Source organism: Spea bombifrons, chromosome 5 (assembly GCF_027358695.1).
Source record: "Spea bombifrons isolate aSpeBom1 chromosome 5, aSpeBom1.2.pri, whole genome shotgun sequence".
NCBI classification, from domain to species: Eukaryota; Metazoa; Chordata; class Amphibia; order Anura; family Pelobatidae; genus Spea; species Spea bombifrons.
Genome location: NC_071091.1, coordinates 36,510,306 through 36,522,007, shown reverse-complemented (window position 1 = coordinate 36,522,007; position 11,702 = coordinate 36,510,306). Strand labels below are relative to the sequence as shown.

The 11,702-nt window shown below is 40.2% G+C and overlaps 2 protein-coding genes across 5 annotated transcripts in view; both read left to right on the top strand.

Annotated features, from left to right (window-relative positions):
• Positions 1 to 769, top strand: part of VPS41 (VPS41 subunit of HOPS complex) — a 55,677-nt gene extending 54,908 nt beyond the window's left edge. For both annotated transcript variants that reach the window (XM_053466357.1, XM_053466358.1), the window contains exon 30: positions 460 to 769. In XM_053466357.1, coding sequence (XP_053322332.1) covers positions 460 to 540 — 81 coding nt within the window. In that variant the 3' untranslated portion in view covers positions 541 to 769. The remainder of the gene's footprint in view (positions 1 to 459) is intronic.
• Positions 770 to 10,624: 9,855 nt separating this feature from the next.
• AMPH (amphiphysin) overlaps positions 10,625 to 11,702 on the top strand; it is an 87,809-nt gene continuing 86,731 nt past the window's right edge. For all 3 annotated transcript variants that reach the window (XM_053466124.1, XM_053466123.1, XM_053466122.1), the window contains exon 1: positions 10,625 to 10,749. In XM_053466124.1, the coding sequence (XP_053322099.1) occupies positions 10,681 to 10,749 (69 nt within the window). In that variant the 5' untranslated portion in view covers positions 10,625 to 10,680. The remainder of the gene's footprint in view (positions 10,750 to 11,702) is intronic.

Genomic DNA, 11,702 nt, shown 5'->3' with positions numbered 1-11,702 from the left:
TTTAAAGAGTAGATGCCACTTGTTATTTGATTTAATTTATTTTTGATGATTTAATTTATCTATACTTTTATCAATATGGATATATTTTAATGAAACATTTATATTAGGTAAAAGGTAAAATCCGTAACTTTTTTCCTGAACTGCTTTACATTGTATTATCTATTAAATGTCGTATAATGAGATGTATTATATAAAAAAAAATTATATTCCATTATTATATTTTACTTTGTTATTCTGCTGGGTGGAGACTAGAGTAAGAAGGAGGAACATGGGAGGGGAGTGGGTGTAGACATGCCACTCCCCTGCTCAGAGAAAGAACAAAGCTGGGGAACCAGGGCTCCGACCCAGAGATTCCAAGTCAAACCTAACAATTTTAATATGTTACTGTCAATATGAACTGTAGTGAATCCAGTTTTATTCCACAGTCAATCACCATTATTTTCTTTATTTTTCTTTTAGGTCTCTCCTGTTTATTTTTGTAATAACTGCAGTGCGAAGCATCGAGGGCCTGGAAGTGCAATCTTAGATATGAAAAAATAGCAAGATGACTTTAGACCTAGAAGCAATTTTCTTTTCTCCCTCTGGGATCTCTTTTGCATCACATACTGCTGTGTACGTTTGTGGCATGAACAATACTGATTAAAAATGAGCTTCGTGCCTGAGGGCTGAAAAAGCAAATCACTCATGTCCGCTCCAAAATGTGTTGTTGCGTAAAATGTTTAACATATATTTATGGTGTCTTAAAAATAAAAACCTGCAATACTTCTAATTAGTATTAATGTTATAAACACAGTTTAAGTTCTCCAATGTTTCTTAACTAATGGGTTACATGACTACATCACAAAGGGGAGTTTCCACCTAAAATAGAGACCTTCAGGGGTTGGAAGGACTGGCCTGGAGTGTAAATAGATCAAAAATGAATCAGCCCTTGGAGAGCCCTGGACAAATCTGTGTTTCCTACAATATACATGAGAATAGTACACAGCTCTGAAATTGTAATGATTGCACTATTAAGTGGGGAAATCATTGATGGAACACACCAAATGAAATACATTTCCACAAGAATATATTCATAACTCCTGAATGATTGAACTAAAGAACCAACCATATTATATACTATATATACTATATTTGCATTCTAAATACATAGACATTAACATATATTCCCCCCCCCCCGCAGTTATAACAGCTTCCACTCCTATGGAAATGCTTTTCACAAGATGTTGGAGTGTTTCTGTGGGTATTTTACCCATTCATCCAGTAGAGCATTTATGAGGTCAGACACTGATGTTGGACAAGAAGGCCTGGCTCGCAATCTCCATTCCAATTACATCCCAAAGGTGTTCGATGGGGTTTGAGGTCAGGGCTCCGTGCAGGCCTGTCAAGTCACAGACTTAATCAAAATTTGCCCAACAAGATTCCCCATGAAGGGTAGTACATAAATGTTCAGCCTCATCACTCTTGCAGGTGCTTCACGTTAATGTTGTTGCTCCTTCCACTATTATCTTGCTCCAGGAAGAGTACTTTAGAGCTTGAAGCACAGGACTTTTAAAACGACAAGGGCCCGTTCTATCGAGCCATGTACATTCTGCCGGAGCAGTTCTGTCTGCTATGATCACTCAGCCAAGTGGTGTGGGACAATGACATTGAGATGAGATTGCTGTTTTAAGTAGTGGCATCTACAAAAACGATATACTGCATGCTATGCTAAAATCGTTGCTGTCCAGTCACTTGCACTTTTTTTTTTTTAATCCAGTGTCCCCACTTCTCTAGCATTTCTAGATACCATAGGAGCCACAAACTGATGCTAATCTCATCAGAGAACCCTGTATGGAGTTCTTGCTGTATTTGCCATGGGTGAGAAACTATCTGTCGGCACTTTTTGAAGTTGGCAAATCCTACTTTTGGGGCCAGAAATCAACCCAGGCATTTTAAAGGAGCACCCCAACTTTATTTCATAGTAAATTCATATTCTAATCAATATTCTAGACTCAAGTGCATTTTACTGCATACAAGTCAGTGCAGGCATTGTTTAGTTATTAGAGATAAAAGAGAGACTTTGGTCTTTACACACGTACACTGACATACCAAGATACACACATGCAATTCACTTACCCTGCGAGGCCTCATCCCGTCTTTAGAGACAAAGAATCTGTAAACATATAAATCACCTCCACGGATCCTAACATACCAGATTCTAATCGTAAGTACAAATGTAAATAGCAATAGCAGCAAAAAAGGTCAAAGTAAGCTGACATGACCTTGGATATTTCTGATCATGACCCATTAATTGAAGGCTCTGGAACACTAGATGTGTATGGCAGTCTCCTATGGAGACAAAAATGTGACCTCTAACAAGGTTAACTCAACTGATGAGGTGATGTTACCCCAAAATATTCCTGTAGCAGGGGTACATATAATATGAATTTGTACTTATGATTAGAATCTGGTATGTTAGGATCTGTGGGGGTAATTTATATATTTACAGATTCTTTGGAGCAGGACACCTGGAAGGGGCTGGATGTCTGTCTCCACTCAAGGTGAATTATGTACTATAAATTGCAGCTTTTTTGCTTCATTTGTCTACAATTAACGCGCGAGACATGATGTTTTTAAATAACTTATAATAAAGATTGGGTTTTATTTCTTGGACACCGCTGACATTATATTTGAAAACATCATAGTACTGCCAGGTGCGTGGACATCAGCTATTTTATTTCAGTCAATAATGCTTTCTGGTTTCAGTGGCAGCGAGGGGGGGGAAGACTTAATTGAGACGGATGTTTAATTTCCTATCTCCAATTACTAAAGAATGCATGTTGCAATTTACATGCAGTAAAAACATTCATTTCCAGCTGCCTATAAGGGATGTGGAAAATGTAGCGCGTTTATAACAAGTGGACATAAGCTACTCTCTTACAGGTATTGACAGTGGGTGGCATTGATTATCATGCATTTGCCAATCTGCCTGTTATGATAATTGCTATGACGACTATTTTTTTTTTTTACCAGTAATTGCTTGAAGTAGTTAATCATAAAAATATCTTTGTTTTATAGTAAACGAAACAAATAAAACATTTCAGATCAACTCTTCTAGAATGCTTACATTAAATGTGTTGCCTAAGAGTATTTTCCACATAGCAGCAGCTTCATAATATCACTCACAAATAATGAGGAGGATTTATAGGAGGATGCTGTTCTGCCAGCAACAGCAGAGAGTATTAAAGAAATAAATCAGCCTTTGAGAAAGACGTGCTTGGCTGTGAAAATATTAAATGAACTGGATTTTACCAGGTACATGTTGTTCAGCGCTACTGTATTCTTTAAGAAACAGAGTTGTTATATTCCAGTAGCGGTCACCAACTACTTAAAGGGGAGGACCATTTATCACAGAGAGCGATAGGATGGAGTGAACTGATCCTACTAAATCAATGATTTAATATAAAAGAAACACCCTGCCTTGTGATCCTGTTTAAAGTGCACCTCTGTCTTGCCTGTACGCCCATCACCCATAAAGAAGTGGCCTATGTCCTCCTATGCTCTCCCCTCACTTTCTGCCCACTTGACTCTATTATCATGCATGTCCTACTTTCCTCTTCCGGTGTCCTCACACCTACCACAGGTTCCTTTCCATCCTCAAAGACAGGGCCGGCCTTAGGGGTGTGCGACCTGTGCGACCGCACAGGGCGCCATGGTTGCAGGGGCGCCTGACCGGGACTTAGATTAAAGCATCGTTTTTGTTTTTGTTTTTTTTTTAAACTTTATTTAACATCATTGATGTTAAATAAAGTTTAAAAAAACAAAACGATGCTTTAATCTAAGTCCCGGTCAGGGGCGCCGAGCGGTTGCTCGTGAAGTTCTCGGCAACCGCTCGGCGCCCCTTACTCTCCGTGACTCCTTCGCGGTGCCAGCATCTCATGTTGATCGCCGGACTATACCGGCGCTCAACATGAAATGCCGGCAGAGCGAGAAGACGGATGCCTCCCGCTCTTACTGCAGGACTCCGGCAACAAGGTAAGTGGGGGGGGGTAGTTTGAAGGGGCAGAGGGGGGGGTAGTTTGAAGGGGCAGAGGGGGGGGTAGTTTGAAGGGGTAGAGGGGAGGGGTAGTTTGAGCGGGGGTAGTTTAAAGGGGCAGAAAGGGCGGGTAGTTTGAAGGGGCAGAGAGGGGGGGTAGTTAGGGGGGGCGCCAGAGGAGTAGTCCGCACAGGGCGCCACAATGCCTAAGGCCGGCTCTGCTCAAAGATACTCCAAAGAAGCCATCCTTAGATCTTACATGTCTGTCTAAGGGTCCAATATCCCCTCCACCCAGGGTGACCAATATACTGGAATAACTAGTGTACAATTCCTAAAGCCATTTTCTCTCCCCTCTAATATTTTACTTGACCCTTTAGAACATGGTTACTACCCCCAAACACTTGACTAAGACAATCCCACAACCTCTTTGCAGTATCAGAAACCCTCACCTGCTCTCTTTTGCAGACCCAATATTTATGCTGAATCTGACACAGCTCTCATAGTGGAAATCCTACCTTTCTGACTGTATCTTCTTTTTCAGCTCCCCTATTATTCTTCATTGGGGTATCACAATTAATCAATTGCACACCTCCCAACATTTAAAAATGTGAAAGAGGGACACTTTATTTATTTATCTTTTTTAATATCGCTGAACTGATACAAGCAACTACACTTTACAATGTTGTGCTTGCATCGCCACTTAAAACACACTTCGTTTTTGTCAGCAAAAAAAATAACCAACACATTGAATTGAATTCCCAAGAGGCTCAGCCAGACATACTACTTCCATGATGCTGGCTGAGCGTAATGGGTGCAGCAACAGTAAAGCTGCAGATGCTAGCTGTGAACAAAAAGTCCCATGATTCTCAGCCAGCCAGGTGTCCACCATAATGCTGGCTGAGCATCATTGGAAGAGTGGTCCATAGCAGCAGAGATTTTTTTTAAATGAAAAAAGGCTAATGTTAGCCTCCCTCCCAGGACCCTTACACACACCTGCCTATAAACACGCATATACACATACACTGCCTTTACACACACATATACACTGCCCTTACACATACCTGCCCATAAACACACATATACACATACACTGCCTTTACACACACACACACTTACACTGCCCTTACACACACACATATACACGTACCGTGCCCTTGCTCACTCACATATACACATATACTGCCCTTACACACATATACATGTACACTGCCCTTACACACTCACATATACATGTACGTTGCCTTTACACACACACATATATACACATACACAAGCTTACAAACACATACCTACACTGCCCTTACACCCCTTCCTCCCCATCTCTTACCTCTTCCACCATCCTTCATCCTTCTTCCTCCATCCTGTATCCTGCGGTGGGAGCATGAGGTCTGTCACTTCAGACCTCGCTTTACTACTCCCTCATCACTACACGCTGGCTATTGCTGCCGAGCGCAGGGATGACATCATATCCCTGCGCTCGGCATTGTTTGCCGGCGCGTAGTGATTAGGCAGCAGGTGGTTTCGCCACTTTTACAGATCTCAGGGCATTATGTGCAATTCTGAAGACTCAATCCTAGCTAATAAAATGCTGTATGGTTCACAGGATACCAATTATCAGGAAAGGCCAATTATACAGAAGAAAGAATAGGATATGTAGATAAAAAAATATATACATAAAGGGTTTTAAAAATAACCCCTGGCATGCTACCACACAAATAGGAGTTTATTAATAACCATTGCATTTTTGGTACCTAATTAGTTTAACCTGTTAATTTAATGAAATGGTTAAATTGTCTTCATTAGGGTGTGTTTAGACCTTTGCGCATGTGCTGAGTGTTAACCATTCACGTAGTCTGCCATAAGTAAAGAAACAAACTTTAATTAGTCTTAATTTTTTTCTTATATTCAGGGTAGCTTTATGCCATTCCATGCATGTTTAATGTAATGCATTAGCTTTTACCACTTCTGCTGGGAGGCTGTTCCCTTTACCTACCTCTCTCTCCATAAACTAAAATTTCCCTACATTACTTCTAAGCCCCTGATCTAGTTTTAGTTCATGATCTCTTATAGTTTTTTTTTTGTTTTTTTTATTGAATTTTGATTGCAAAATTAATGGGATACAGAAAAGAAAAAGGTATACAGCTAGTGGATCTCAGCCTTGTAAAATTGTCTGTTAGGAAAAAGGTATGCACATAATGGCCTCTATTTCAAGAAGGAACGGGAAAAGCGAGAGAGAAAGAAAAAAGCACAAGATGAAAGGAAGGGCGGGATGAGGAAGGAGATTGGGGTAGCATTACTGAAAAATACTTGTAAATCAACATGGAGAGGCATAACAGGCCAGTTAATCAGGACATATTCACAAGGTCTGCTATCAGCAGGAAGCCCTGACAATTGTTGGAGTAGCGAGATATGGTCAGCATCAGAATGTAAATGATAAGCTATTTATCTCTGTTGAGATAGTCAGAGCAGGGTCGTCAGATAGCAGAAAGGTGGACCAGTAAAAGCATCTTGTTTCATGTTGGAGCCCAAGCCCCTTTCTATGAGACCCTCCATAGATCTAATCCATTCAACCTTATGTACCCAGTGGATTTTGGAAGGTGTATTTTTCCAGTAGATCGGGATAACAGCTTCTGCAGCATTTAGGCAGTGGATTGTCAGAAATTTCTTATACTTAGAAGTAGAGCGCAGTGTGTGGTGCAATTAAGTTGCGGGTCAGGCACCCAGTGAAGAATCACGGTCTTGTTGTGTGACTTTGTCCCAAAATGGGATAAGTGGGTTACCGACCACAGAGTATCGAAAAGGTGGTGGTTGAACCTGAGACAACTTCTTTAGCCTCACAAATGCTTTGACTGTGGCCTAGTCTTAAGAATAGAAGCTCCTGGGTTGTAACAGCTTGTAAGTTCCTTAAGGGGTGAGACAGGGGTAGAAGGAGGCTTGGTGTGTCACAGTGTTAAAACGGAAGTTATAATCTCTTATCCTAACATCTATGTAAATGTTTCCTTATATCGGTAATTTAAATTCTACTCTTACCTTTTAACTCTTTCACCTTTTGACAGTATAATAAATGTGTTAAAACATGTCCACAAAATATCTAGTTGTTCATGCCAGTATCTGACTAAAATATATAAATGTGGCATGTGCTATTTGTCAAACCCCTTTAAATAATTTAAGTGTAGATCAGGGCCAGACTGGTCTACCGGGAAACCGGGAGATTTTCTGGCCGGTCCAGTGGGCCTGATGTCTATGCAGTCCAGCCTCCTCCTAACGCAGCCACGCAGCTTATCACTGTGACACACTGAGAAAACTCCCTTTCCCCTCCAAGGCTTCTGCTTCACCTTGGCAGGAAAAAAAAAGTTTCCTCACACAGAGTGCGAGTCACACATCGGTAATCTGAGGGCCTGCATTAGTGTTTCTCAGACGGCACTCGTACCAAAGAAAGGAGGCTGAATGTAGGAGGCTGAATAAATAACGTAAGTGTTTGGGGGCAGAAATAGCATATTCAAGTGTTTTACAAAGCAAAGCAAAGCAGAGGTGGCACAGGCAGAGTGTTTAGGGGTATGGATAGCACAGACAGGCTGTTTTGGGGCAAAGATGGCACTGTGTGACATGTTGCTTGTGAGGTTTGGGTGCCCCGGGTCTACTAAAGTATCTTCGGAGCATTACAATGGAGGGTTTAAACAGGAGACTGTTTTCAATGCAGTCCTGAATTGTACATGCAAAGAAATAAAAAAATGTTAGGCAGTGACTATGACAACAGAAGAGAGGAACTTGGGAGTAATTATTTGTGATGACTTCAAACTAAGCAGGCAATGCAATAAAGCATTGGAAACAATCAAGAAGAACGCTGGGTTGTATAGATAGAGGCATTAGTAGCAGAAAGAGGGAGGTGGTTTTGCCAATTTACAGATTTCTGGTCAGGCCTCACCTACAGTATTTCGCCCGGTTCTGGAGACCCCATCTCCAGAAGGATATTGACATACTTGAGAGAGTTTACTAAAATGGCAAATGGCTTGCAAGGATGAAAATATCAAAAAGACTAAGGGATAGCTTGAAGTAGAAAAAAAAGTAGATTTAACAGAAAAGATGTTTATTTCAAAGGAGGAGAAATGCTAGAACAAGGGGCCATAATCTAAAACTAGAGTAAAAATGTAATGCAATTTTACTTTACTGAGAGGGTGGTAGATGAGTGGAACAGCCTCCCAGTAGAAGAGGCAGATGTTAACACAGTAAGGGAAGTTAAGCATACATGACATCATGGCTATCATGAACATAAAACAAGACTAAGCACCGATTAAGGTGTGAGCTTTTAAAGCTAGACAAAAACAGGCAGACTAGATGGGCTGAATGGTTCTTATCTGCTATCAAATTCTGTGATTCCATTGATCACTGTGCCTAGCTGGCAATACTATAAAACCCTCAGTCTTTATTTAGTCCATGGTCCTGGTGTATTCAGGATAGCTAGATGCATATGCCACTCATGTTTAAATTTCTGTACTGTATTAACCTCTACCACCTAGCTGGAAGGCTGTTCCAGTTATCTGCTACCCTTTCAGTAAAGTAAAACTTTCTTACATTACATACAAACCTTTTAAATATATATATTTATCTTAACTTTGGTTATATTTAATATAATTTAATATATATTTTAATTTTCTTTTTTTATTATTTATTTTTTAAATAAATTTTGCCAATTTAATTTGATAATGAGACGGGCCCCCAACAAAATAAAACGAATAGCAAAACCTCCACAATTTCGTTAAGATTTGTTCGTTTGCCTCTAGCCGAGTCATCTCTCTTCCTCCTTCTCACACAGTTCCTGGGACCGTTGCCAGTTAATTAGAAGATGTTACTTAAACAAGCTGTGTTTAGCATTTTGTTCCCAGAAAACCTGGTTAAGGTTCAACTGTTAAGCATTCATGAGTCCAATAAGCCTAACAGCTGCTGCTTATTAAGTATTGGCAAATGGAAGCTCCGCAGGAAACAATGAAGGCCAGGATGCAAGAGGTTACACGCAGCAGCAGACAAAAAGAAGGCTATAGTTAACCATTGCAATGCCGGCGATATCTATACTGAACTAATCCTACTTCAGATCACTCTGAAACTAAACTTTTTATAATATCTTTAAATATCTCCACAAAAACACCGACTTATAATAGAGAGGTGCAAAGATGAGGAAAATACAAATTTCAGAGGTCCTCTGGACCTCAAGCTACTAGGATGAAATATTAGTCTGCGCTACTGCTGTGTGGGCATCGCAAGTTTCCCCAAACTTAAAAAAAACAGAGGCTTGAATAGAAAACTAGTGTTGCTTCACTCCGCTGCCCTAAAATATGATATAATCTTACTCACGGAGTAACGTGAATCTTGTGCTGCTCCTACAGCAGTAGCCACAGACTAAAATTTCGTAATAAGTAGCTCAATGTCCACTGAGCCCCTGAGATTTTTACTATTATTTAATGGTAGGCATTTTCAGTTAATGTCAGGGAGATTGAGTTTACTGAGAGAGTGGTGGAGAAAGGGAACAGCCTCCTAACAGAAGTGGTAGAGACTATAATACAGTGAGGGAATTTAAACATTCATGGCATAGGCATATGGCTCCTGAATCTGAGACAACACCAAGGACTGATTCATGTTAGAGAATGTTACAGCTGATAAAACAGTCAGCCTAGATGGGCTGAATGGGTCTTATCTACTGTTAAATCATTTTATATTTAGAGAATTTCGTTTCTCTACAAAAAAAGACAGAAAAGGGAAAATATCAGGGACACTCTGCGACCAGGTATGCACATCTTTCCATAATACTGGTTATTGGAGCTAATTACATGTGTAGTTTATCTATCTATCCATCTATGTATCTCTATCTATCTATCTATCTATAGATAGATAGATAGATACATACATACATATATGGGATGTTAAAATTACAAAGGCACTGACATGGTTAACTTCCTCTCCCATATAATTTCAATAGTTTAGAAGCCGATCGTCAATTTCCTATCTTCTGCACATTCTCCCCATACAGTATAAGGGTAACGTGTGCGGCTTTAAGGAATATCAGTCTCCTTTTGAAAATCGGGGAGCGAACGATTCCCTACCAAACCGAGGGAGGAATATATTAGCCTCCAGCCAGCTCAGCACCAGGGACAGCAACAAAGCCACGCTGGTGTATTTTGGACAGATGTCTTTCGACTTTCCCTTTAACGTGTCACTTCCATAGATCAGTATCCTTAATCCATAACATTACCACATTTATACTGTAAGGGAGATTCTACAGTATATACAGTATATGTCAGCTATACTTATCAGCTGTGACTTATTGAATTGTCTTATGTTCCCTGCATATCTTATGTATCTTAGGTTACTTCTGCATTTCCTAATGTATCGGTTTGCCTTAGTCTGTCAGTTCTAGTTTTGTCATATCCTTTGAATGTATGTAATGTAAGAAGCGCTGCTTAATTGTTGCCGATATGAAATAAAAGGTTGTAAATAAATAAAAATTCTCTCCAGCTTTCTCTCCGTTCTTTTTTCTTCTCTCCAGCACTCTCTTTTTTCCCTTTATCGTCCTCCCCCTGCTCCTCCTCTTCCCCTCCCCTCCCTTCTCATTCTTCCCCTGCCTCCTTGCTCCATCTGATTCCTCTGTCACTTGTCTCCCTGGACCAGCAGCCATGGCTGATATGAAAACAGGTGTATTCGCAAAAAATGTCCAGAAAAAGCTCAGCAGAGCTCAAGAAAAGGTAAGACGATGAAGGAAACGCGTATATTTATCTGTCAGGCAGCAGAGAAGGATGCACTGGAAGCAGATGGTGCTGTACACAGCATCATACAATAAGATCCTCAGACCATTTGCTTGCATTGAAGGGCCTCATGCATAATTATTTTGGAACATCACATCCTTATGCAAGTAAAATATTACTCGAAAGGGATCTTTTTTTGCTGGGTGGAATAAAAATGTAAAATGCATTACATCGGATTTGTTGAGGACATCAGAATATATTTTATTTAAATCCATTGATCCATTGTGATCAAGAATCAATCAGGTCAATGTAATTTGCTCCTGGGGGCCGGGTTGGGTTCAGAATTATTTTTTGTGGAGGTCTCCAGCAACCAAGAGGCTATATGCATGCAATGCAGCAGGGCATCTGGGAGCATAGTGAAGGCTATGGAGCGGAGGAGGGGTATTGGTGCAGATGGGAGATGCAGTTTCACAAGGTCGAAGTGCTGCATTGATGATCTATGCATAGCATGGGCTACAGAGAATACCTTCTGTATCCTCCTCAGATAAATGATGATCTGAATCACCAAACACAAACTTGTGTGATTATTATTATTATTATTATTTAGGTTTTATATAGCACCATCATACCCCACAGCACTGTACAACCCAGTGTATTATAGCCTTAGTGGCTTTGTAATTGTAACTCTCTGGAGTTAAAAAGACACCCCTCCCATTATTTTGGAATCATATATACATTTCAACTAACGTCTTGTCATTGATGACCCAATAGTGAAAATGATGTTCCAAGCTACAACACATATTTGTGTATTGGGAAACTTTTAAAGCATTCCTGATAAAATTCCTTATAGAATAGGAAAATACTTTTCGTATATAAGACCAATGGGTCCATATTTGGCTGCTTCCTTGTAATCTACCATTTTTGTCACATTAACATGCAGTAGTTTATGTGTC